Source organism: Macaca mulatta, chromosome 14, assembly GCF_049350105.2.
Source record: "Macaca mulatta isolate MMU2019108-1 chromosome 14, T2T-MMU8v2.0, whole genome shotgun sequence".
Taxonomy (NCBI): Eukaryota; Metazoa; Chordata; class Mammalia; order Primates; family Cercopithecidae; genus Macaca; species Macaca mulatta.
The window spans coordinates 108,261,386-108,287,984 of record NC_133419.1 but is presented as its reverse complement, the minus strand read 5'-3'; the positions used below and the strand labels follow the sequence as shown (position 1 = coordinate 108,287,984).

The window sequence follows — 26,599 nt, the reverse complement described above, 5'->3', positions numbered from 1 at the left end:
ATTTCTGTCTTCAAAGCACATGTCTGTTTTTATTGCCTGTATTCCATACTATAGTAAAAGCTAGCAAGGGCTGACCAGGATTTTTGACAGTTAAATCTACAACTAGCACAATTTTGAGATACAGTAGGCAGTAAATAAAAACATTGAATGAATGTGAATTTAGACATTTCCTATAAATTACAGAACAGCATGTCTTAAGAATGTTTTAAATGATTTGTCCAGGGTTATGACTATTAACTGGGTCTCAGATTCATTATTTGTTAATTTTTAATAATTTGTTAATTTTTTGAAATTTCACCTCTGAAAATAATTTGTTCTAGTCCAAACTGATGGAAAGAGAATTGAATCCGTACTGGAAGGATGGTGGGACAGGTCTTCCACCCGAAGACTGTAGTGTGTCATCAATTACTAAAGGTATTTCTACATTTTGATTATAGACACACAGGGTTTTTTTTTTTTTTGAGACAAAATCTCGCTCTGTTACCCAGGGAATACAGTGGCACAGTCACAGTCACGGCTCACTGCAGCCTCCACCTCCCACTCAAGTGATCCTCCCACCTCAGCCTCCCAAGTAGCTGGGACTACAGGTGCATGTCACCACTCCCAGATAATTTTTTGTATTTTTTGTAGAGATGGGGTTTCACCATGTTGCCCAGACTAGTCTTGAACTCCTGGACTTAAGCGTTGACCTAACCGCCTTGGCCTCCCAAAGTGCAAGGATTACAGGCATGAGCTACTGCACCCGGCCTCAGGCATGTCTTTGATATTATAATGAGTTTACATATGAGAAAGCATTGATAAAAATTTGCAGTCTTTGGAAGCCTAATTTAAATTATTAGTATTTTGGAAGATTGTCTTAATTATGTATTTGGGAGCAAGTTAATTAAATACATAGTTTTGTGCTTGAAAATATTCTCATATATGAGTTTCTACTTAAAATGGATTAATATAAAGTATGATTCTGTGAGTACATAATAATGCATTTGGTTTGTTATATTCTATAACAAAATGTAAAAGTATTGTCTGAAATTTCATGAAAATAATGTATAAAAACTAAAGATGTGGTTTATATATTCAGAATTTCCTACTTTTCTAGAATTCTTAAAATTTGTATTGACCTTAGGAGAGTGCTATTATTTTCCAGCAGATGGAGACAAAATATTTAAATGTCACATAAGCATACTTTATAACACAATTTTAAAAATACTTATATTCCCATTAAGTGTTGTGTTGACACTTCAAAAGTTTATTACAATTAATCCAGCATACAGATGGTAGTATTATAAATTATGATGTTCTCTTTTTGTCTTAATGATTTATCAGTAGGATGTTTTTCTGCTTTTTATACATAGTGGATTTTTATTTTGGTTATTTGTTAAAATTCTTCTGTATTTTATGTAGAAATGACAAGTAGAGTCACCTCACACGTCCCTTCTTAGTTTAGCAATTTTACTAACGTTATTGGTAATAGTTAACAGTTTTTTTGTCTTTCAACTTCAGGCAGAAGTGTCCCTGCTGAGTTATGTGATAGTAACTGTAGTCATACAAGGTTCTCTTTGAAATACTGTTTCATAGAAACTTAAAAGTTTGGGGAGTGATAAGTTAGCTCACTCAACCATGACTATGTAGGGCTGTTTTTATGATCTAGGCTTTTACCATCCTTAATGTCAGAGGACAGTCAATAAATTTCTTTGAGGAAAACCTAGAATTGACAAACCCAATCTTTGGATCTTGCCAGTTGACAGGTTCTTTACTGAGTGGAGAAGATCCGGAATTTTACTTTAGGTGGTATCTTTTAGCAGACTGAAACAGCAGAATCAAAGATTCTAGGAGAAAATGACGTTACATAAAGCTTTTAGAGAGCCCTTCTCCCTTCCTCTTCATATCATGCTTTTACCACTTCTCTTTCCCATCTTATGTTTATTCAGAAGCAGAAAAAATGGCAGAAAGCTTCTCTCTGTCAGAGGCTAAGATCCCAGAGTTGAAATTAAGTTTTAAAAAATGATTGACAGGTTTTACTGCGTATGTAGATAGTGTTGTCATTCTATGTAGACCAATGGTAGGAGTGGAACTGTTAGGCATCTAAAAGTATTACAATATCTGTATTAAGAAGGTAGAGGTGACATAGTGTTATTGTTAAAGGACTAGACTTTGGAGTCAGTGTACTTGGGATTAGAATGTTGGCATTTCCACTAATTAGCTTCATAATTTTGGAGACATTTTCTGGCCTCTCAGAGCCCGATTTATTAATATGTAATAGGGAATAATGATATTACCTATCTTATATAGTTAATGTGAAGATTAAATTAGAAAATGTTTTAGCACGGTGTCTGGAATATGGTGACTACTCAATAATGATGATAATGTCAAATACTTTTATGATTAAATCTTTTGGGAAGGCTTTATCAACAGGTTTTTGTAGTGATTGAAGTGACATATTTTCAATAATTAATGTGTTAATCTTGATTTTTTTTCTTAGAATTCAGTGGAAAAGTAGGTTAATCATTTTCAGAGCCCATACAAAATTATTTTAAGTCATATTTTAGTAATGGGAATATTTGTACAATTTTAGAGTTTATATGGCACAGTTATATATCAGCTTTTTTCTTGGCAGCCATGTAAAGGAGAGCAGTGTAGATGTTATTTTAATATTATAGCTCAATAAACCAAGGCTTAGAGTGACTAGGTAATTTTTCCTGTAGTCATGTTAGTACTAGAACCTAGGTCTTCTGATTGCTAGTCTAGCATTGGTTACTCTAGATTCTTTAGTGGAAGACTATTTTTATTACCATGTAGTTAGTAGGAATTCTTGCTTACAGACTCCTTCGATGTGATTTTGTTCTTCCTATTGATTTCTTCCCCCTCTTTATTTTTTGGCTTTTTCTGCTAGAATCTGAGTTGAAAAGACTTTGAAAGGTGGTTTAAATCGGCTGCCTTATCTTAGAGATGAGGGAGCAAAGGTCCAGAGAAGTTAATGACATACATAAGATTTTACAAATATTTAATAGTAGCAGCAAGACTAAAATCTAGGTTTCCTGTTAGTTAGTTTATCACTATTTTTATGTTAATCTGGTTTCTGAGAGAATTGGGGAATATAGCCCAGATTCATTTGGTTGTATTAATATTTTGTCTGTAACAGTATAACTTTGAGTTATGATGGAAGCATATGATGGAAGTTTCTTAATTTTTTTTTACTTATAAATAACAGATTTGAAATCTAGGTGTAAAGTGCCACATATCAGTGAATTTATATAATTATTTGATATATCTTTTTCTCAGCATAGAGGACCTGAACCATGTTACGTTCATGTTTGTACTTCCTATTGTACATTCATGTGTGTGTTTTTTTTCTTGTTTTGGGAGGAGGGGCATGTGGAGTCTCGCTCTCTCACCAGGCTGTAGTGCAGTGGCGCGATCTCGGCTCACTGCAACCTCCGCCTCCTGGGTACAAGCGATTCTCCTGCCTCAGCCTCCCGAGTAGCGGGGATTACAGGCGCACGCCACCACGCCCAGCTCATTTTTGTATTTTTAGTAGAGACGCGGTTTCACCATGTTGACCAGGCTGGCCTCAATCTCTTGACCTGATCCACCCACCTTGGCCTCCCAAAGTGCTGGGATTACAGGTGTGAGCCACTGCACCCGGCCTTGTACATTCTTGTTTGTACTTCCTATTGTAGGAGGGTTTTTATATTCATAATAAATATTCACTAAATTTTTTTAATTGAATTTCGGGATGGTACTGCAAGTTGGTATTTTTTGTTCCCTTTTTAAATATTAAATTTGGTGATTTTTTTTCTTACCAAAAGGCTTCATTATTGCCATCTCTGATTATAAGATTGATAGGACTATTGAAATAGAACATATTGTCAACTGAAGGTGAAGTTATTATATAAATATTTCTAAAATTGTATGGCTTTAACTAGTGAAGGAATTGGCTGAAAATTTGTACTGCCATTGGATTTCCTTCATAAATGTCAACATAGAGGAATCAAAACAGTCTTACTTTTTTCTCTGATTTTTTTTTTCTCTGTACTATTATATTTTGGTGATTGTTCAGGAAATTTTTACTATGTCCATCAGCATTTTATCAGTTTCACATATAATTCTATGGAATAAACAATTTAGTTATGTAGCTGAGACATTCATATAGGTATTTATTACTGTGGATTTCTTTTACTTATCACTGTGTAGATTGCAGATTTAGACTAACTTCTTCAAGTGGTTACATAGTTATTTTTGAACTCATCAACTATATAAATAGCAACAAAAAAGCAAGAGTAAAATAAGCTTTTGAATAAAAAGTGAAAATCGTTGCATTAGTTAGAGATCTAGGTTTTGAAGTACAAAATATTTTAGGCCTATAAAGAAAAGTCATATTAGCAGAGATTGCTTAGTAAAGATAAACTTTTGAGATCTGAATGGGGGAATGGAATTAATTTGAATGCAATTAATTTGAGTCTTGAAAAATCTGTTTTTTCTTTAAGTAAACATTTATTGAAATGTGACATATATATAAAAACATTCAAAAATATTGAGTGAATATTTACTATGAATAGAAAAACCTTCCTACAATATATGTAAAAACCATCCTACAATTATATGTAATATATTACATATATATTATATGTGTACATAAATGTACAAACCATAAGTGTATAGCAGCAGACTGATTATTTTCATAAAATGAAAACATTTGTGTACTCAGCACACAGTTTGAAAAATCTTGTTAGCATCCCAGAAACCCCCTTTGTGACTCTTCTGGTCACTACCTTGCCACCAGAAGGGTAACCATTATTTTGTTTTCTAGCACCAGAAATCAGTTTGTCCTCCTTTGTTTCCAGCACCTTTTGCCCACATTTTGAGATTCATCCATATTGTTGTATATAGTTGTAGTTTTTCCATTATTTTTGCTGTATAATATTAAATAGTATATTTTAGAAATATGTCACAATGTGGGTGTCCTGTGTACTGATGGTAGACATTTCCTGGGTTGTTTCCAGGCTGGGATTATTGCAGTGTTCTGCTATGAATATTCTTGTATATGTCTTGGGGTTAATGTGTGTGCATTTTTGTTGGTTATAGAGCTGGGGTGATCTTAAAAGCAGTCGTGTTCTGGGGCAAGGAAGATCAGCAACAGAATTTTTATTTAAGTAATTGATTTGATTTCCTCTTTACACTATCCAAAGTGTGATGTGTAAAGAAGAAAATAAAGCCAGCTTAATAAATTTGTTGAAGGCCTTCAAATGTTCATGGTTGGTAATTATGACTAAAGTAAAATAATTTGTTTTAACATCCACTTTGGCATTATCTTCCATAGCTTCCTTATTTGTTCTTTGTTCTGCAGCTGAGGTAGCTTTTTTTCTTCTCCCTTTCTCTGTGTGTCCTTTGTTTTTTGAGATGGAGTCTATCTCTATCACCCAGGCTGGAGTGCAGTTGCACGATCTTGGCTCACTGCAAGCTCTGCCTCCCGTGTTCATGCCATTCTCCCGTCTCAGCCTCTCGAGTAGCTGGGACTACAGGCGCCCGCCACCATGCCTGGCTAATTTTTTTGTAGTTTTAGTAGAGACGGGGTTTCAGCGTGTTAGGCAGGATGGTCTCAATCTCCTGACCTCGTGATCCGCCTTCCTCGGCCTCCCAAAGTGCTGGGATTACAGACGTGAGCCACCACGCCCTGTCCCTCTGTGTGTCCTTTTTATTCCTTAATTATTTCTTGGAATGTTCTCTCTACTCTTACCTTTTTGAAATAGAAACCCAACTCATTTTTTTGAGCCCGGTTTGTGAAATTTTCCCTGACCTCCACTTAGAAATAAACCTTTACTTTTTTCATTTTCTAAAACCCGTTATATCTTTTTATAATAGCGGTCACATTATTTTTATTGTAATTAATTATGTCCTTTTATTCTTATTCTCTTAGATTGCAGTTTTCTTATAGATAGTTTTATTTATCTTTTCCTTCTTCCTAGTGGCAAAACTCTGTGACTTACATATATAGGCACTCAAATATATATATGTTGAGTTCCAAATGCACTTATATATTTAAAGAAAAATATTTATTTTTGTATTTTAGAAGTCGTTATAGAAGCAATACATATTAATTGTATGATAACCACATTAAAAGTATAACTAATATTTAGTATTGGAATTTAGTTTCAGTGGTAGAAGATGGTGGATTAAGCTGGCTAAGGAAGTCTTATCTAAGAATGAAGGAACAAGCTGAGAAACAAAATAGAAACTTTGAGGACATTGTAGCCGAAAGATATGGCGTGAGTATCTGTATTAAGGAGATGCCTCTTATTTTCAGAATTAGGTGAAAAATTAAGTGCCTTTAACTTTGTTTTGTGCCATGAAGAATTGAATTAATATTAAATTTCATGCCTTTATACTAAAGTAATTTTCTGTTTTTCGTTATTATTAAACATGTGTCATATTTTTATTGACATAATGAATGTAAAACTTAAGTATATAAAACTTAAATGTGGGTGTATTTAATGTAAAAATAACATTTTCTCATTGTGAGAAAATTTAAACAATGCTGGAAATCTGCATGGTACACTTCTGGAGGTAACCACCATTGAAAGTTTTGTATATTCCAGAGTTAGGTGTATTCTACAGTTTGGGTACTTTATGGAATTTTTTTAAAGAGTGTATATATACTCTTAGTGAAACTATGCAGCAGTATATATTTTAGAAACAGTTTCCCCATTTTTCTGGACAATCTTTCTATTGCAATAATTATTGATGTTCTTTCTTTTTTTCTCTTCAATTGCTGGAGGAAAGCAGGTTTAGAAAGTAGTAAGATTTCTGGAATATATTTTTCCAGATATTTTCCCCAGAGTTTTATTTATTTATTTTATTTTATTTATTTATTTTTTTTGAGAGGGAGTCTCGCTCTGTCGCCCAGGCTGGAGTGCAGTGGCCGGATCTCAGTTCACTGCAAGCTCCGCCTCCCGGGTTCACGCCATTCTCCTGCCTCAGCCTCCCCAGTAGCTGGGACTACAGGCGCCCGCCACCTCGCCCAGCTAGTTTTCTTGTATTTTTTAGTAGAGACAGTGTTTCACTGTGTTAGCCAGGATGGTCTCGATCTCCTGACCTCGTGATCTGCCTGTCTGAGCCTCCCGAAGTGCTGGGATTACGGGCTTGAGCCACCATGCCCGGCCTCCCCGAGTTTTAAAGTAGACTCATGGAATATGCCCTGGCTTTTTAAACTTAATAATGTACACATAGTTGGTTGCCAGTAAATACAGACATTTTAATGACCTCTTAATATTTTCTTATATATTTACAGGCTTTTCCTTTATCTATCAGTTTGTCAGTAGATGGACATTTATATGCCTTCCCTTTCCCCTGTTAAATAGCGCTGTACTATGTCCAATGCATTTTGCATATTTTTCTTGGTGAATTACCAAAAATGACATTGCCTGTTGAAGGATATAGACATTTAAACCAAGGTACATATTCCCAGATTTCTCTACAGAAAGAATGAACAAATTATACTTATAAATATCTGTTTATCACATAATTTTCAACAGTAAGATTCTTCCTTTTAGTTTATGCTGTTGTGATTGGCAAAGTTTTTAAGTTTTGCTTTTGTTTTTATACATTTGTTTACTCGTGAATTGGAATTTTTTTTCCTTTTCTTTCTTTCTTTTTTTTTTTTTTTTTTGTGAGATGGAGTCTCACTCTATTGCCCAGGCTGGAGTGTGGTGGCACGATCTCAGCTCACTGCAACCTCCACCTCCTGGGTTCAAGCTATTCTCCTGCCTCAGCCTCCCAAGTAACTGGGACTACAGGAGCCTGCCACCATGACTGGCTAATTTTTGTATTTTTAGCTTTTAGTAGAGGTTGTGTTTCACCACATTGGTCAGGTTGGTCTTGAACTCCTGACCTCGAGATCTGCCCGCCTCGGCCTCCCACAGTTCTGGGATTACAGGCATGAGCCATTGCTCCCGGTCGAATTGGAATTTTTTTTTACATTTATTTTGGCCATTTGTACTTTTTAGTGAATTGACTATTGATATTATTTGCCCATTTTTCTTTTGGGATGATTTAAAACTTTTTAATAAATCTGTTCAGATTTCTCCCCCTCAATTTCATGTTTGTTTTTTACTTCATTGGTAATTTGCTATGGATAAATTTTGAATATTTTTACCTATCAAAATCCCTCATATTATTTTTTCATGAATTAATACTCTTGGTATAATTCATTGACAGGCCTTCCCCACTCTACAATCGTAAAAATGTGCAGCTGTACTTACTTGAGTACTTGTTCAGTTTTATTTTTTATGTTTTATCTTTAATTTTTCTGAAATATGTATTTGTGTATGATATGAAATAGGCATCAAACTTTTTATAAGTCTTATATAGTTGTTTACTATATATTGAATAAATTTTTTTTCTCACTAATTTGAAATGACACATTTGTTATACATTAAATTTTCTTATATACATGGGTCTGTTCCTTTACTCTCAAGTCTGTTTCATTGATTTTTCTATCTTTTCCTGGAATTTGTATCATACTGTTCTAATTATTGTGGTTTTCAGTAAATTATTCAGATAGCAAATAATATACACCTACTATGTGTTAGTCACTATAAGAGACTTATTAGTCACTAAAATATTCTTTGCTTTCCTATATGTTTATTTTTCTTAGTAAATTTAGTTTAAGCTCTACAGAAATTAACATTTTTCCAAAATTTGTTACAAATTTACAACTTTTTGGAATTTTGATTTAAATTTAACTAAATGTATAGATAAATTAAGGACAACTAGTATCTTTATAATATAGAGTCATCTCATCCCAAAACACTGAGTATTTATTTATGCTCTTCAGTATTTTTCTATGTGCATTTATTATGCATATGCCATTGAGGTTAATTGAATTTTAAAAACGTTTTCTGACTTGGTGTTGGTGCTGTTCAGCCCTTCTTTTAAACTTTTATTATTCTAATTTTTAAAATTTTGGGTTATGTGGGAAGGTAGTAATATGCAAATAATTATTTTGCTTTTTTCCTCTCTGTTAATATTTAAACTTTCTTTTCTTGAAATAGTTATAATTTTAGAACTTTGGTAACAGGATTGGAAGCCGGTATTCTTGTCTTTTTGTCTTTAAATAATGACTTTTGCATTTAGGATTAAGAGTATCATGTTTAAGTATCCTTGTATTCAAAGTTGACTAAAAGGTGCTTGTTTTTTTAATTGTTTTAATTGTTTTAATTTATTGTTTTTTTTTTTGTTGTTTTAATTTATGTTGTATATGTTTAAGGTATGTATTCCATGATGTTTTGATATACATAGGGAAATAATTACTAGAATTAAGCAAATTGGTATATCATTTATCTCACATAGTTATTCTCCTTTTTTGTGTGTGGTAAAAGTACCTAAAATCTACTCTTTTAGCAAATTTTTGGTATATAATGTGATATTATTAACTGTAGTCCTCATGGTGTACATCATATCTCTGGACTTAGTTATCCTAAATAATGGAAACTTCTCACTCTTTGACCTCCATCTTCCCATCCCCTCTCCTTCCGGTAACTACCTTCCTACTTTCTGTTTCTATGTATGATGCATCTTTTCCTTGAAAATTGTTTTAAAGTTTGCAACTACAAGAACAATTATTTAAACTTGACCAGTGCATTTGCCATTTGGTTTTTAGCATCTGTTCTTTTTTTCAGAGATCTTTGCCCTAATTCATTTATGGTGTGACTTAATCATCTTGAGTAATTTTTTCCCTCAGAATTGCTAGTGATATGCCCCCTGATTCCCTGCATTTTTGAAGATGATTTTCTTTTGCCCATACCAAAGAAGGATAATTTGACTGTGAATTGAATTCTCTACATAGAATTATAGCTTAATTTTGTTTTCAAAATTTAATCTTCATTCTAATATTTATTATTATAGATGAACAGCTGTAAGTCTGTCTTTCCTTTGTAGATAATTTGTTGTTTATCTACCCCTATCCATATACAGGCTCACACTTATTCACTCCTTCTCCGATCTAGTCCTTGTAGTCCTTGTAAAGGTTTGTTTTTTTTTTTTTTTTTTTTTTTTCCCTTGAGTTTTGAGATTCTGGTGTTAGGGTTTTTTTCTGTGTTTTTCTTCTTTCTCTCCCCCACCCAAGGCTATTGGATGAGTCCTTCTGAGAAATTGGCTGGGGAAATTTTCTTATATATTTTTAAAATTAATGCTTTTCTCCCATCATCTTTGCTGTATCTTTCTGGAAGTACTAATAAATGCATATTAGATTTTCTAGAATCAATTGTTCTTGTGTCTTTTTTTTCTTATAACTTACATTTATTTACTACCTTTTCCTAAAATGTAGAGAATTTCCAGGTTAATTTAGTTTTCAGCACTTTCTTTTCTTCCTTTTGGTGTATCTGTACAGCTTTTTGGGACACATGATTTTTTATTTCCAAGTCTTTCTTGTTCTTGAACTATTCTTTTTTTTTTTTTTTTTTTCTGTGAGAGAGTGTTTTAGCAGTTTAACCTCTTGAATCTCACAACCAGTAGGAATTAATTATTTTTTGAAAAGTTTGTTTATACTGTTTTCTGTGTTATACTTTGTGTTAGTGCAGAGCATTTGGTCTAACTGGCCATCCTTTTGGAATCTTTTTTGTTATTTAATAATTTTTAATTGTTTACACAAGGCTTTTAAAAGTATTCGTTTCAGTGTAGGTTGATTGTATGGGTCTTCTTTCACCCCCTTAGTGGTCTTTTCAGTGTGCCACTTGGCAGTGAGTCGTGCGGTACGTGGGGTGCAAGTCACTGAGCCGTTCCTAATTTTAGATATCTTGTTTAATTTTTCTCCTTTGTAGTCAATGGAAATATTTCAGTCGAAATTAGAAGACGCTGAAAAAGCTGCATCCACGAGAGAAGATTATAGACGGGAGCGGTGGAGGAAACCCACATATTCAGATAAAGCACAAAATTGTCAGGAAAGTAGAAAATCAGACTTAGTAAAATATGATAACAGTTCAAGGGATAGATATGCTACAACAGATACTGCAAAAAATAGCAATAATGATAAATTTATTGGTGATGAAAAGGATAAGAGACCTGGGTCTTTAGAAACATGTGGAAGAGAATCTAACCCAAGGCAAAATCAAGAGTTTTCTTTTGGCAATTTGAGAGCTAAATTCTTAAGACCCTCTGATGATGAAGAGCTGTCATTTCACAGCAAGGGCAGAACATTTGAACCACCTAGTTCATCTTCAGCATTGGTAGCTCAGGGCTCTTTGCGTAGTGGTTTTAGAAAACCCACCGAGAACAGTGAAGAAAGATTAACATCATGGAGTCGCTCTGATGGGAGAGGAGGCAAGAAACATTCAAATCAAAAGCCACTGGAAACCAGTACTGATGAATACCAGCATGTTCCAGAAGATACAAGAGAAAAATCACAAGATGAAGACTTGAGAGGTGACCCTCCAAAAAAAGAACATCTACAGGACACAAAGTCTACATTTGCTGGGTATTTTGTCATTTTTTAACCTAATAAGTGAATATTAAGATTCAGAGAGTTCAAAGAACAGAGCTATATTTTTAGAACATCAGTTATTAGCTATGATTATGGTCTCAACGTTTCTTAAAATTGATAGAAGGGGTAAGATATGCAGATTTAACAATGCAGTATTGTGTTATGGATTGCATTTTATTTCATAGGTTTTTTTTTAAAGAGCTGAAAGAATTCAGTAGCTATATTTGTTCAAAATATGTTGCTTCTTTGCAATTTAAAAAACTGAATGAGTTAATGTTTTAAATGTATGTGCTGCTGGAGATATTTTGGTAGATTTTGTTGCCAATGCTATTACTTTCTAAGGAAATTATCTTATTGTTGAGTATAATCATGATCATAAATACTGCATATCTACAGGAAGTCTAGGAGACAAAAGGAAAACATGCTGCCACAGCCCACATATAAAGTGACACATACATGCCAGAGATCTTGCAGAGAGGGGCATGAATTATGGTTGTTATTTTGCATAGAGAAAGAAATAATCCACTTTGGGCAGTTGACAGATTTTAAAGATAATGTTAGAGTTTTAAATGTAAAATATATGTTGCACTTATATTTTACATTTAATAATATGGGTCAGAAGATGAGGAAACCCAGGTTGAACGGGACTAAACCTAAGAGAATTTGCTTTAGAAATTTGCTGGTCCTGTTGGAGATAGCCAGAAAAAACAAAACAAAACAAAACAAAAATAAAAACAAGTGTCCAAAGGGTAATAACTTACACTTGAATGATCATTAAAATATGTTTTAAAATAGCACTAAATGAGTGGGACACTAAAGGAAGAGGTTTTAGGAAATAATAGAAACCCGTGGTTGTAGCAGATAAAAGCACTGTGGTTTGGGGTTGTGAGTCTGATAAATCACTTTTGTTAATGACTCCATCTGAAGCAGTGGATTAGAAAACTCAGTGTGTAATTTTCAGTGGGAGGAAGCTGGCAAAATCTGAACTGAGTGATTAAGCCCCAGTCAAATGGACTCTGGTTCACGTCAGGGCTTTCCTCCCAGGAAATGGAAGGAGAAATCCAATTGTATTGACTAAACAAACATGGCAGGGATTAGTGTCTAAGGCTGTGTGCATATATAATTGTCCAGTCTTCACTCCAGGTACCCTGGGTGGTAGACCGTTTCCAGTTCCCAGTCGCTACGGGAATGAGGCTGTTATTTCCTGATACCATTAGGATTGGGTTAGAGTTTGGATGATCTGAAGGCTGCCTTCTGTGATTCTAGCTAAGCAACATGTCTGCAAAGTAATACCACACAATTAGTATTCCAACTGGTTGTCTGATTGCTGCATATTTGTATGTCTTATTTAAGTTGTAAGCTTCTGATAGATACACTATAATATAGGCACTCACTGAAAGCTGTGTATGTATGTGTGTGTATATATATAATTTTTTGGTTTGAAGACAGCACTCACGAAAAGCTATATATGTGTGTGTATATATGTATGTATACACGTAATTTTTCCTTTGAAGACAGTATTTTCTGTTCGCTGTGTTGATTTGATAGTACAGAGGGTTTGAAGCTTTCTATGAATTCTGCGATGGGCTAGAGAGGGGAAAAAAAAATCTAGGAATCATCCAAAAAAAAAAAAAAAAAAAGATTCCTGAGAATGTATAGTGGTTGTAAAGTAGGAGACCAAGACGACAGGACCTTGAAGAATGCCTAGAAAGATCCAGTGAAAGATTGTTAGAAGTTATTCATTTGTCTGAACATTATCCTGGGAATATGTTGCATTTTTTATAAAATGCTAGAATTCTAGAGAGTTTTAGGACTAATGAATTTTAGAACTAGGAAAAAAATCATAGAAATGATTTAGAACTAGAAGAAATAGACTGAGCCCCTGTATTTTGCAGATGCAGAAACTGAGGGGAACTCAGGTTATGACTTACAAAGTGTTTATGTAACTAGGGTTTCCAGATTTTTTTTAAATAAAAAATAAATTCCTTGTAATATTTGGATATATGTATGCAAAACAAAAAATTATTTACCTGAAATTCAAATTTAGCCAAGTGTCATGTATTTTATCTAGCAATCCTGTGTATAACACTTAAGCATTTCCTGGTCTATCACCTTTCGTAAGAGTTGACACTTGACCTTGCTGTGCTTCAGTTTCCTTATCTTAAACCAGGATACCAACGGGATCTATTTCATGGGGTTATCGTGTGAGTTAATGTGTATGAAAAACTTAGCATAATATCTGGCACTTAGTAAGGGCTCCATAAATCTTAGCTGTTATTGTTACTATTGATATTATTATGTAATTAGTTATTTGCAGAACTTAGGCTCTGTATTCTGATGTCTATTTAGCTTGCTTTCAGATAAGGTTAAAAATGGAGAACCTTGAATTTGCTTGGAAAGAAAAATCTTTTTCTTTTATACGTTGATTATGGAAAAGTTATTGATACGCTCCATGAGAGTAATTTTGTTAGAATACAAGAAAAGTTGATCAGTTTAGAGGCATAGGAGAGAGGAAAAAAGATAAGCTGCAAGAAGGGAAGAATTTTCAGTGAGGGACTAGGAAATAACTTTGTGTCTTGTAAAATGGATATTACCATATATCATGGGTCAGTCTACCAGACTGTAAGTTGTTACAAATCATCTTTATCTTATATGAATGGTCATGATTGGAAAAATTAGTTGAATTGGTTTTTACTTACTTATATGTATTGTTTATATATCTTTAACTTTCTTGCTATAGACACCAGTATTATTTTTTAGAACATGCCATTTGTAATCTTAATAAATATATATGTATAAAATTTAAACAATATAGACAGAAGAGTATAAAACAAGAATATAAAACATAGATGAGTATAAAATGAAAATGTAAATCTACCTTTCATGTCACTTCTAACCCTAATCCCATTTGCCAGGTTAACAGTGTTAGTAGTGTCTTTCTAAATTTTTTAGTGTATTTGAAAATGTGTAATATATATATTTAATTTAATGTATAAAATTTTATAAAAAACATATAAAAACTTACATATGATGTATTTAGTATATGTGTTAAATAGCTATACAATGCATATACCATTCAAAAATCTTGGTTTTTTTCCCCAATATCTTAAAGATCTTTTTACTTTAGCCCATATGTACCTACACTTTTTATTTTAAAGGCTGTTTAATACTCCATTGTAAAACTTAGGCATAACCTAATATTTTTCACCAGTTTCCTATTGATGGAATTTTAGGCTGTTTCCAGTTTGTTGCTCTAAGAAACAATTCCGCATTTAATTTTTTGTGTGTATCTTTGCATGCTATTTAAATATAGCTGTAACATACATTCCAAGGAGTGGAACTGTCAGGTCAAAGAGTACATGCATTTTACTTTTTACATATTTTGCAGTATTAACCAATTTAAACTCTTATAGTCATATATGGGAATGACTTTTCTCCTACTTCCTGCTGATAGCATTATTGAACTTTTAAAATGTTTGCCATATGTGTAATTGAGAAACAGACTATTTCTTTGATTTTTATTTCTTTAAATATGAGTAAAGTTTGCCATACTTTCATGTGTTGTTTATTTGTAGTTTTTTTGTTAACTAGTCATATGTTTCGCCCTCTTTTTGAGTTGTTTGTGAGACTTCTTTATATTTGTCATGTAATGCAAATAGATTTTTCATCATTTGTAATTTCCTATTTTTCTTTTTTCATTCATTCTTTCTTAAATATGTTCAAATTTGTCACTCTTTCCTTTATTCATTTTAGGCCCTGCGATTATGTTAACTAGCAGAAAAACATCCACTGTAGTGGCCTATGCAGTTAAGAACCTTAAACTTTTTATTAGAAATGAAATGTGCTTTTGCATATATTTTTCTTTTGTTAGAAAATATATTGGCTAAGTATTTCCAGGAATTTCAAACTTAGAGTAGTATGTAATGTGAACAAAAATTAATGAGAAGTCTTTAATTTTGATTTTACAAGTTTAATATCAGAAACTAACCCTTTTTATATAATATTTTAACCTTTGGATGTCATTCTTGGCAATTTGTTACTGTAGCCCAGAAGGGCAAGCAAAGGACGCTAGATTCTGAAGACTTTGAGTATAGTTGTGAGATCTTTAAGCAAGGAAGCAAATATGAGGGCAATTGGTAAGAAAATAATAAGGGGGATCTGTGAACACTGCCGGCACAAGAATAATAAAATCATATGTGGCTTAACAATGGGGATATATTCTGAGAAATTGTTGTTAGGCAGATTCATTATTACGTGATTTTGTCATTGTGTGGACAGCATAGTGTGTACTTACACAAACCTAGATGGTATAGCTTAGTACATACCTTCACTATATAGTACAGCCTATTGCCTCTAGGCTACAAAGTAGAGCATGTTACTGTACTGAGCACTGTTGGCAGTTGTAACACAATGATAAGTATTTGTGTGTCTAAACATGACATAGAATAGGTACAGTAATAATACAGCATTATAATCTTATGGGATCACTGTCGTATGTGGTCTGTCATTGACTGAAATGTCGTTATACTATGCATGACTAATTGCAGGTTTTAAAAATGTTATTGGGCTAGAGCTCTTTTAATTACTTATTTCTCAAAGGTTTTCAACCTCTGTCTCTGTGTGTGTTTCAAAGAGTACATTTTAATGTGAAAATAGGGTTTGCTTTTTGGAAATTAATTATAAAAAGGACTTCAGAAATATAGCAGTAATTCTTGAAATTGAGACATGTTTGGGCTTTTTTTTTTTTCTTTCTTTTTGCAGGATAATTGCAGGTGTCATGGTGATGTTTCTTTCAAAGCATTTGCTCATCATTATAAATGCTTAGGGAAAGAAAGGAAGAGCCCATTCCCTGATTTTTGCTGTAGAACAGTGTCTTTGCTGTGGTGTTCACAAAATAAAATAGAATAATATTTTCTTCAGTTACTTTGTGCTCAACAACATTCATTTAAATGTCTTTACTTGACAACTATTACTGTTATATTGTGTAGAAGTAACTGTTAATGTTGAAATTACTAGTATAAAAGATGTTCAGAGTTCTTGTATATTTTTTGTCATTTATCCTCATCTACTAATAAACAATTTAATTCTTGTTAGAAAATACTAAAAAAACTTGTGTGGAGTATTCCATTTCATGACAATGGAAATCACCACTTTTAAAGATCCATTGAGATTCTAGTTATCGTCTGAAAATGTGTGGGCTTTAAATGGACTTCAGCTACCTTCATTGGCCTTCCTTGATTGAATCTCTAAACTTGCATCCTGGGAAGTGAGGGGAAGAGGAAAGTAAAATGACAAAGATGTGTCCTTTGGATGGATAATAACAAACTTCTTTGGCTACTTAATCTGGGATTTTTTTTTTTTTTTTTTTTTTTTTTTTTTTTTTTTACATAAAAGAGGGTATAGAAGCCAGATTTTAGTAGACTAAATTATTAAGAGTTATGGAATGGTAGAGATGGAAAGTGTATTTATACTAGAACATGTTTAATGGAAAAGAGTCAGTATCCATTTTAGAAGAAGCAAGACAGATAGGCAGATGATAGATGGGGCAACTGAGCAAGATCCCTGAGGTTAATGTGGGTGAATGTGGGGTCCAGTTTACTTATAAAAGTAGAAGGATTAGCTTTGGGTGGAAATAGTTAAAACAAAAGGAAAAGTGTGGCTACAGATTGTAGGTGGCAAGGGAGAAAATTTAGGAATTCTTTCTTAATGACTTAATGCCAGTGTTTTTTTTTTTGACACATGATTCCCAGAATATCTGTGATCCTCTTGATCTATATATAGAGAGTCAGTTATGATTGGTGTTGGTATTATAAAGAAACAACTTTTAGTTCTTCATAAGAAGCTTGCGTTAGAAACTGAGAATTTGATTAGTACCCTGTTTTTAGGTATTTATACTTTTATTTTTGGTCATATCTATTAGTAGGCGTGAATCTATTGCCATGTTGACATTTGATATAGTAGTTTGTGTTGATAGTCCTGAAACATTTCTTCTTGAGAGAAGGAGATGGATTGATGGATGGCTTGGTCTTTGATTCTTCTGATCCTATCAGACTTAAGGTTGCTTGCAAGGTGACTTATTTCTGGATATGGAGCTCAATAGAAGATTATGTGTGAACTTGTTCTACATCTGGATTATAGTAAGCATCTACTGGAATAACAGAAAAGATTGTAGAAATACTGAGTAAATCGCTTGCTTATCCTAAAGAACCTTTCTTCGATTCTTTGGTTTCTCAGTTGGCTGATATTGAGATGAGAAATGGAGGAACTAGGCATACATTTAGTTGGAAAGAAAAACCTGGTCAGGTACAAATAGCAGAAGGAAAAGAAGCCAAGAAGTTTCTCACTTAGGAAACAAGAATTTGAGAGACAGACCCTGGAGAAAGCGACTTCATAGGGGAATAATTGCACTGGTGCTCTTTAGAAAGGGCACGAACTGTGGTTATTTAATTTGCATTATACATACATGTAAAAATATAATATCTATAATTCCACATAATAAACATAAACATACGTTTTTAAAGCAGGGAATGTTGGAAAGTTGAATGGGAAAGAATGCAAATTGAGAAAAGTTGTTTTGATTAGTAAGTAAAAGAGAGATATGATTAGATTGCCAGAAATTCTGGTAAATTACATTTGCAATACAATGAAAATGACATGTACCTTAGCATTTAATTTGAAAAAGTACTGAAAAATATTTTCCATACAAAAAAGTACAACTAATAAAACAAGCAATAACTCAGCCCATGGATGCATATAAAAAGCAATAATGTTCTCCTGCTTACATGAATACAGTGTCCCTACTGTTCATTTTAATTGTTTTTTAAAATGTAGACTGAAAGAATATGAGGGGAATGAAAATATATTACTTTCTAGTGTTGCTTTACCTCACATATTTTAGATTTTTTAAACACCAGAGTATTGTCTTTCCTTTCAACAATATGGGAAGAAATGGCTACTATAGATTTTCTGTAGAGATTGTTTTTTTTTATTCCAATGCTGTCTATCTGTTAAAAGATTCCCCTCCCAGAGGAATTAATTATTTAAAAATAATTTCCATATATTGTTGGTAGATCATGTTTTGATTTGGAAAACCAAATTTGTAGAAAATATGATTAAGGTTAATTTTCATAGAATATTATGGAATCTGGGAATTCAGGAAAACTAATAATATCAGATATATCCTTTATATTTAAGATTATGACAAATTAGTTATACTCTAGTTTTAAAATGTATTACTCCCTTTGAGGGTTAAAAAACTTTGAAGTATGATTGACATATAGTAAACTGCAAATATACAAAAGTGTACATTTTGGTATATTTTGAAATGCATGTATTCTCATTAAACCATCACCCCCCCAAAAGCCTTTGTGCCCTTTCATCATCTCTCTCTCCTGCTTTCCCACACCCCTGCTCTCCACTCCTAGGCAACCACATCTGCTTTCTTTTATTATAGACTACATTTGTCCCTTGGAATTCGTGGGAGTTGGTTCTAGGACCACTCAAGTATACCAAAGTCGTACATACTCAAGTTGGAACCCACATGCATGAAAATGTCACTCTGTAGTTTTTGCATCACATGAATGCTGTATTTTTGATTGACGTTTGGCTGAAAAAAATCTGTGTATAAGTGGACCAGGGCAGTTCACCCCTGTGTTGTTCAAGGGTCAGCTGTAGTTTGCATTTTCTAGAGTTTGATGTAAATGGGATCATACGTTATGCACTCTTATTTTGGTCTGTCTTCTTTCACTCAGCATAATTATTGTGAGCTTCATTTATGTTGTTGCATATGTCAGTAGTTCATTCCTTTTTATTGATGGGTAATATACTATTGGTGGGTACATCACAATTTGTTTTTCCATTCTCCCGTTGGTGAATATTGAGATTGTTTCCAGGTTTTGGCTGTTATAAATTATGTACAATTCTGAACTTTCATGTACAAGTCTTTGTATTGACATATGCTTTCCTTTCTCTTGGACAAATATACCTAGGAGAGCAGCAGCTAGATCATATGGTAACTGTATGTTTAAATACTAAGAAAGTGCTAAACTGTTTTCCAAAGTGATTGTACCATTTTACATGATCAGCAACAGTGTATAAGAGTTGCAGTTTCTCCAGATCCTTGTAAGAACTTGAAATGGTCAGTCTTTTAAGTTTTGGCTCTTCTAGTGGACGTGTGGTGGTAGCTCATTGTGGTTTTAATTTTTATTCCCCTAATGGCTAATGACTACTGATGCCGAACATCTCTTATGTGCTTATTTGCCATCTGGATATCTTTTTGTAAAGTGCTTACAAAGTGTAGTGCTGTTACTTCTCTATTAGTAATTTAGGTGTCTTTGTTTTATGATCAGTCAGGCTATAGGTTTATCAATTTTATTGCCTTAAATGTCAGCTTTTGGTTTCATTGAATTTATTGTTTTTCTATTTTCTATTTATTTTACTCTGATTTTTATTGTTTTTTGAATTTATTTGTACTTTGTTTTAATTTGCTCTTTTTCTGCTTTCTTAAGGTGTAAGATGAGGTCATTGATTTGACATCTTTTCTAATATAAATATTTAGTGCTATGAATTTCCCCCTAAATTAGCAGCATTCCACCAGTTCGGACATGTGTTATATAGTTTTCCTTTGGTCTTATTTTTGACCGATGGGTTATTTACAGGTGTGTTACTTAGTTTCCAAATATTGTAGTTGAGAATTTTCCAGAGACTTTTGTTAATGATTTCTAATTAATTTCATTGTGATAAAAGAATATAGTTTATATAACTTGAATTCCTTTAAATTTATTGAGACTGTCTTTATAGCTTAGAACATGGTGTATATTGGAAATATTTTGTATGTACTTGGAAAGAATGTGTTTTCTACTCTTGTTGGGTGGTGTGTTCTATGAATGTCCATTTGGGCGTGTTAGTTGATGGTATTATTTAAGTCTTCCATGTGCTTGCCGATTCTGTTTATAGTAGTCCCCCTTTATCCATGGTTTTGCTTTCTGAGGTTTCAGTTACCCATGGTCAACCATGCTCTGAAAATATTACAGTATTTTGCAAGAGGCACCACCTTCACATAACTTTTATTACAGTATAATGTTGTAATTGTACTATTTTGCTATTAGTTGTTGTTGTTAGTGTCTTACTGTGTCTTATTTATAAGTCAAACTTTAACATAGGTATGTATATATAGGAAAAAAAATGCTATAGATAGGGTTTGGTACTATCCAAGATAGCAGGCTTCCACTGAGGGTCTTGGAACATAACTCCTGCAGATAAGGGAGGACTGTTATATTTATCCTATCAAATATTGATAGAGAGGTATTGAAATTTATAGCTGTAATTGTGGATTTGTTTATTTCTCTTCTTTCAGTTTTTCTCATGTATTCAAACGCTCTTGCTGGATTGACTCCTTTTTCATATGAAATGACCTTTGTCCCTGGTAATATTTTTTCTCCATAATCTTGTTTGTTTGATATTAATGTAGCCATTTCAAGTTTCTTTTGACTAGCATTAACATGGTATATCTTTTTCCATCCTTTTATGTTTAACATACTTATGTCTGTGTGTTTATAGAACATTTCTTGCAGTTGAGTTTTGCTTTTATATCAATCTGATAATTTCTGCCTTTTAATTTAGGTATTTGGACCATTTATATGTAATGTTATTGATATAATTAGGTTCAAATATGTAACTTTGCTATTCGTTCTCTACTTTTCCCATCTGTTCTTTGTTCGCTTCGTCCTCTTTTTGTCACTTGTTTTGGATTATTTTTATGATTCCATTTCATTTCTTTGGTTGCTGTAATTTTTTTAAAAAAGCATAGTGGTTGCTTTGTCTTTGATGGTGTACTACACCTTTAACTTACCATAGTCTATCTTCAAGTGATATGCCGTTCCTGAATGGTGTAAGAACTTTATCATTGTTTATTTACATTTCTCTCTTTCTTTCCTGTTAGTGTTGTCATACATTTTACTTATACTTTTTATAAACCTCAAATATATTTTTAAAATAGTTATCTTCAGTTACATGTATGGTGGGATACTTAAGATTGCCCCACAGCCCTCTGATGCTGTTTTCATTTTTACAGATTCTTTTCTGTGTTCCATTTTTCATGCAGAAAATTGCTTCAAGTTCACCAAACTCTACTTCTGCAGTTTAATTTTCCATTAATCTTATGCAGTATATTTTTTTATCTCACACATTGTAGTTTTCATCTGTAGAAGTTTATTTTGGATCTTTTTTATATCTTTGTTGTGTCTGACTTTTTGAACATATGGAACACAGTTATAATAATCACTTTTAGTATCCTTGTCTGCTGTTTTTTACATCTGTGTCAGTTCTGGGTTGATTTTGACTAATAGCATTGTGTTCTAATTATGGGTGTTTTTCTACTTATTTGCCTATCTGATCATCGTTGATTACATACTAAGTTTTACAGACTACCTTGTTGAGTGCTAGACATTTCTGAATTTCTATAAATACTCCTGAACTCTGTTCTGGAATATGGTTAATTGGAAACCATTTGATCCTTTAACTTTCGTTTTAACATTTTTTTAGGTGGGCCCAGAGCAGCATTTAGTCTAGGGCATGCTGTTTCCCACTAATGAAGCAAGACTGTTAATACTGTGTCTAGTGCTTTTTGAGTTACATGGTTTCCTAGTCTGGCTAGTGTGACTGAACATGCAGTTCCCAGGAGTGCCAGGTACTCTCCCTCCAATCCTTTCGGCTGGTTCTTTCCCTGACTGCAGGTAGTTTCTTGCTGAGTACTCAAGGGGAACCCTGTGCAGTTCTCTGGGATTTTCTTATGGTGCAGCTTTCTCTTCTTTGGTACTCTGTTCTGTGAATTCTAGCTGCCTTGGAATTCTTGGACTCCTGGCTATGTCTCCTTTACTCAGAAGTCCTTCAGGCTCTTGACTGAGGTCACTGTCCTGCACTGTAGCCTTGAATTATTTCTTAAGGCAGTAAGCTAGGGAAATCTGACCTTGGCTGGCGGTTTCTTTTTTTGTGTGAGACTTCCATAGTATAGGTTTGGCACATGGTATCAGTTTTAAACTAGTTTATATTATTTGACTATATGTTATGTTCTGGACTGACTTTACAAAAAAGCACATGATCATTGCTTTTATTCTTTGAATGCAGTTAAATATAGTTTCTTAGATTATTAACAACTTATCATGTCAAATGAGAAAAGTTTCCAAAGATGTATAGAATTATGGCCTGGTTTTAGTTTTTTGTTTGTTTCCTTTTTGAAATAACGAGCATGGGGATATTAAATAAGAAGAGTTGATAAATGCTATTTATCTCATTGTTATTGAGATTTTGATCAGTTGTTATAACTGCCATAGTTGATTGTGGCATTGTAACAGAGAATTTTAAACTATCAATTTTTGGAAGAACATTTAGTTTAATTTACATGTATTACAATCATGATCTCCTATTGGTGCTGAATGCTTTGTTGAGGTCAGTTAAAATAACATTTGAGTTTTGATGTTATTGCTTGCATTACACCTATATTTCATATGCTGTTAATCTGTCCTGTTCCAATAGAAGTCCAGAGCATGAGTCCATTCATATCCTGAGTGTTGATGAGAAGAACAAGTTGGGAGCCAAGATTATCAAAGCAGAGATGATGGGGAATATGGTAAGACTTTTAGATGTTGTTTTGGAGAATAGTGATCAAATATTTAACTTCTTATGAGTAATTTTAGAAGTTCCTTAGTAGTGTGGATATAGCACACTGTGAAAGTAACTGTTGATTATTGATTCCTTAAAGAAATTCTCAGGCCTGTAATCCCAGCACTTTGGGAGGCCGAGGCAGGAGGATCACTTGAGGTCAAGAGTTTGAGACTAGCCTGGCCAAAATGGTGAAACCCCGTCTCTACTAAAAATACAAAAATTAGCCTGATGTGGTGGCGTGTGCCTGTAATCCCAGCCACTGGGGTGGCTGAGGCAGGAGAATCGCTTGAACCTGGGAGATGGAGATTGCAGTGAGCCAAGATCATGCCATTGCACTCCAGCCTAGGCGACGAAGTGAGACTGTGTCTCAAAAAAAAGAAAAAAAAAAATTCTTGAACCTTTCTGTGAACAGTACTATCAGCCTACTTGTAAATAAATGATCTACTTTCTCTGTCAGATCTCTGAAATTTAAGATCCTAAGGAACTTCATGCTTTTAAATTTCTTTTTTTACTTTGTTATTTGCTTTCTTCCTGCATTTCTAACTCATTGAGCATATTTAAGGGAGATAAAGATGTCACTTTTTCCACCTCATTTTTGTCATGTATTTTTAAGAATGTTTTTTACTTTTCCAAATTACTTAGGAACCTAAAAAAGGAGGATTAAGTCATTCAAGTTTTCAGTAAATGTGCTGTGCCTGATAGCCTGATACTGTGTTAGATGCTTTGTGTAGGCTAACTCATTTAATTCCTGTAGTAATGTTTGATTTACGACTAATTTACCTCAGAATTGTAAGAAATAGGGATGATTTGGTAAGAGCTGCATTTATCCATTTGTCCATTCATTTATTGTCACATGCATATTAAAATAATATACAGTGAGATGTATATATTAAAGTGCACATAGCAGAATAGCACAGCCAGATATTCCACATCTTGATAGAATAGATTCGGTCATGGTCATATGTATGCACTCATCTCAAACCCAAATATAAGGGATCTTTAGGTAATCTTATGTTTTGGCAAACTATTAGTACAGTACTGTAGTAGAGCAAATGGTAACCAAACAAGATATTTCTGTGTTATGTCTAATAAAGGGCGTATCTTGCATATGCTGCTCTCTTTGAATCTGATCCTTGGAAACACTGAACTTCCACTCATCCTAGAAATTGATAAGGAAAATAAACAACAATAACGATAGCAAGAAAATAAAGTTTGAGCTTTGAAAGTATGGAGGAATTAGTTAAAATAGTGAAAGAGAGGTCATCTAGGTAAAAGGGTAAAATATGTGTTCTTGTGTTCAAGAAGAGCACTGTGGTGGCGCTTGCTGTTCTTTGCATGTCACATAAATCTACTTATTTAATTTATTACTTCATGGTTTATTGCTTTATATGACAGTTGTTTTATATAAATTTCTATAAGTTTCCTAGAGTAAAAATGAAATATATTCAGAATTTTCGTCCAAATTATCAGCAATAAAGAAGGTAACATTTTAAATCTTGTGATAGCTTTTTTGTTACCAATAACTGAAGTTGAAAGTATTGAACTTTTATAATATTTAGTAATTATTAAAATGTCATTAAGGTTATGTATTTCCTTCATCTATGTCCTCCAAAATATATGTCCTTGTAATTATTTATCTTTGAAGCATAAACACATCACAGGTATTCAGGGAGTTTGTAACTGAGATAAGTTCATTAAAAAGTAATACACTAGGCTGTGGGTTGGTAGTTGAAATTAGATGGTGGCTACATGAGTGTTGGTTATACTGTCTTTCCTTCTGTTGTGTAAATTTGAACATTTTGTTGTAAAGAATTAAACTACATATTACACATATTTTACTTGTTTTTCTTTTTGAAGGAATTAGCTGAACAACTTAAAGCTCAACTTGAAAAGGCAAATAAATTCAAAGAAACTGTAACACAGACACCAAAAAAATCTGGGGTAGAGGTAAGTAATAAAAGTTTGGAGAAAATTACCTTGTATAACACTACTACTGGGCAGTGGTAATATTTTATTTTATTTATTTTTTTGAGACAATGTCTTGCTCTGTTGCCCAGGCTGGAGTACAGTGGCGTGATCTTGGCTCAGTGCAACCTCTGCCTCCCGGGTTCAAGCAATTTTTGTGCCTCAGCCTCCTGAGTAGCTGGTACTACAGGTGTATGCCACCATGCCTGGCTAATTTTTGTATTTTTAGTAGAGACGGATTTCACCATGTTGGTCAGGCTGGTCTTGAACTCCTGACTTCAAATGATCTACCCCCCTCGGCCTCCAAAAGTGCTGGGATTATAGATGTGAGTCACTGGGCCCAGCTGGCAGTGGTAATATTTTAATGTGAGATGTGTCTGTATATGTATCTGTGTGTTTCTGTGTATGCATGCTTGTTTAAAAAAATTTAGTTTTCTATGTATTCTCTTACATTCTATCAGTGTGCCCTAGTGGAAAAAAGCCTCAGGCTGAGACCAAGGGGACCTGCTTTTATTCTGGACTGTGCTGCTTACTGATTGCTTCTGTATTAGTCAGACTGCTCCTTAACTTGTCTCCTTCAGAATGAGGGACTTGAATTAGATATTCATTTCATGTAAAACAAATTACTGGCCGGGTGTGGTGGCTCAAGCCTGTAATCTCAGCTCTTTGGGAGGCTGAGGTGGGTGGATCATGAGGTCAGGAGATCGAGACCATCCTGGCTAACATGGTGAAACCTCATCTCTACTAAAAATAAAAAATAATTAGCTGGGTGTGGTGGCGGGTGCCAGTAGTCCCAGCTACTCAGGAGGCTGAGGCAGGAGAATGGCATGAACCTGAGAGGCGGAGCTTGCAGTGAGCTGAGATCGAGCCACTGCAGTCCAGCCTGGGCGACAGAGCGAGACTCTGTCTCAAAAAAAAAAAAAAAAAAATTACTTTGGTCTATGATTAATTCATCTATCTGTTAGTGAACAAAACAAATAAAAACATCTACCTGCATGGAACTTTCATTTGGGTAGCGAGGGAAACAAATTATAAAAATGATAAGCAAGTTAAAAAATAATACAGTATATCAGAAAGTTACTCTATGGCAAGGTAGTAGCAATTTTGAGTGACACGTGGGTTGGTGGCTTGGAATGCACAGGCCAATTCTCTTGAAAAAGTGTAAGGACTTTATGTAAGGACTTGTAGTTAGTGGAAGAGCGAATTTCTGTGTATTTGAGTGATGAGTGCTGTAGTCATAGGGAACAGATTTAAAGGCCCAAAGATGGAAATATGTCTGATGTGTAGGAAGAATAGCAAGGAGACCAGTGTTGCTGGAGTGGAGTAAATAAGAGAGGGAAGTAGGAGATACAGGTGAGAGAGACTATATGTGGCCAGATCATGTTAAGCTTTGAAAGTCATAGTAAGGAGGTGGGCTTTTTTTTTTTTTTTCTGACTGAGATGGTGAGAAACTATGAAATGGTTTTAAGCAGAAAACATATTTTGACAGGACCGTTCTGG

The 26,599-nt window shown here is 33.8% G+C and overlaps 1 protein-coding gene across 1 annotated transcript in view; it reads left to right on the top strand.

The window, feature by feature from the left end:
* The window catches only part of CWF19L2 (CWF19 like cell cycle control factor 2), a 120,196-nt gene that overhangs the window by 17,964 nt on the left and 75,633 nt on the right, over positions 1 to 26,599 (top strand). The window contains exons 6-10 of the mRNA XM_001102590.5: positions 321 to 414; positions 6,148 to 6,263; positions 10,815 to 11,467; positions 23,006 to 23,099; positions 24,992 to 25,081. Coding sequence (XP_001102590.2) covers positions 321 to 414; positions 6,148 to 6,263; positions 10,815 to 11,467; positions 23,006 to 23,099; positions 24,992 to 25,081 — 1,047 coding nt within the window. The remainder of the gene's footprint in view (positions 1 to 320; positions 415 to 6,147; positions 6,264 to 10,814; positions 11,468 to 23,005; positions 23,100 to 24,991; positions 25,082 to 26,599) is intronic.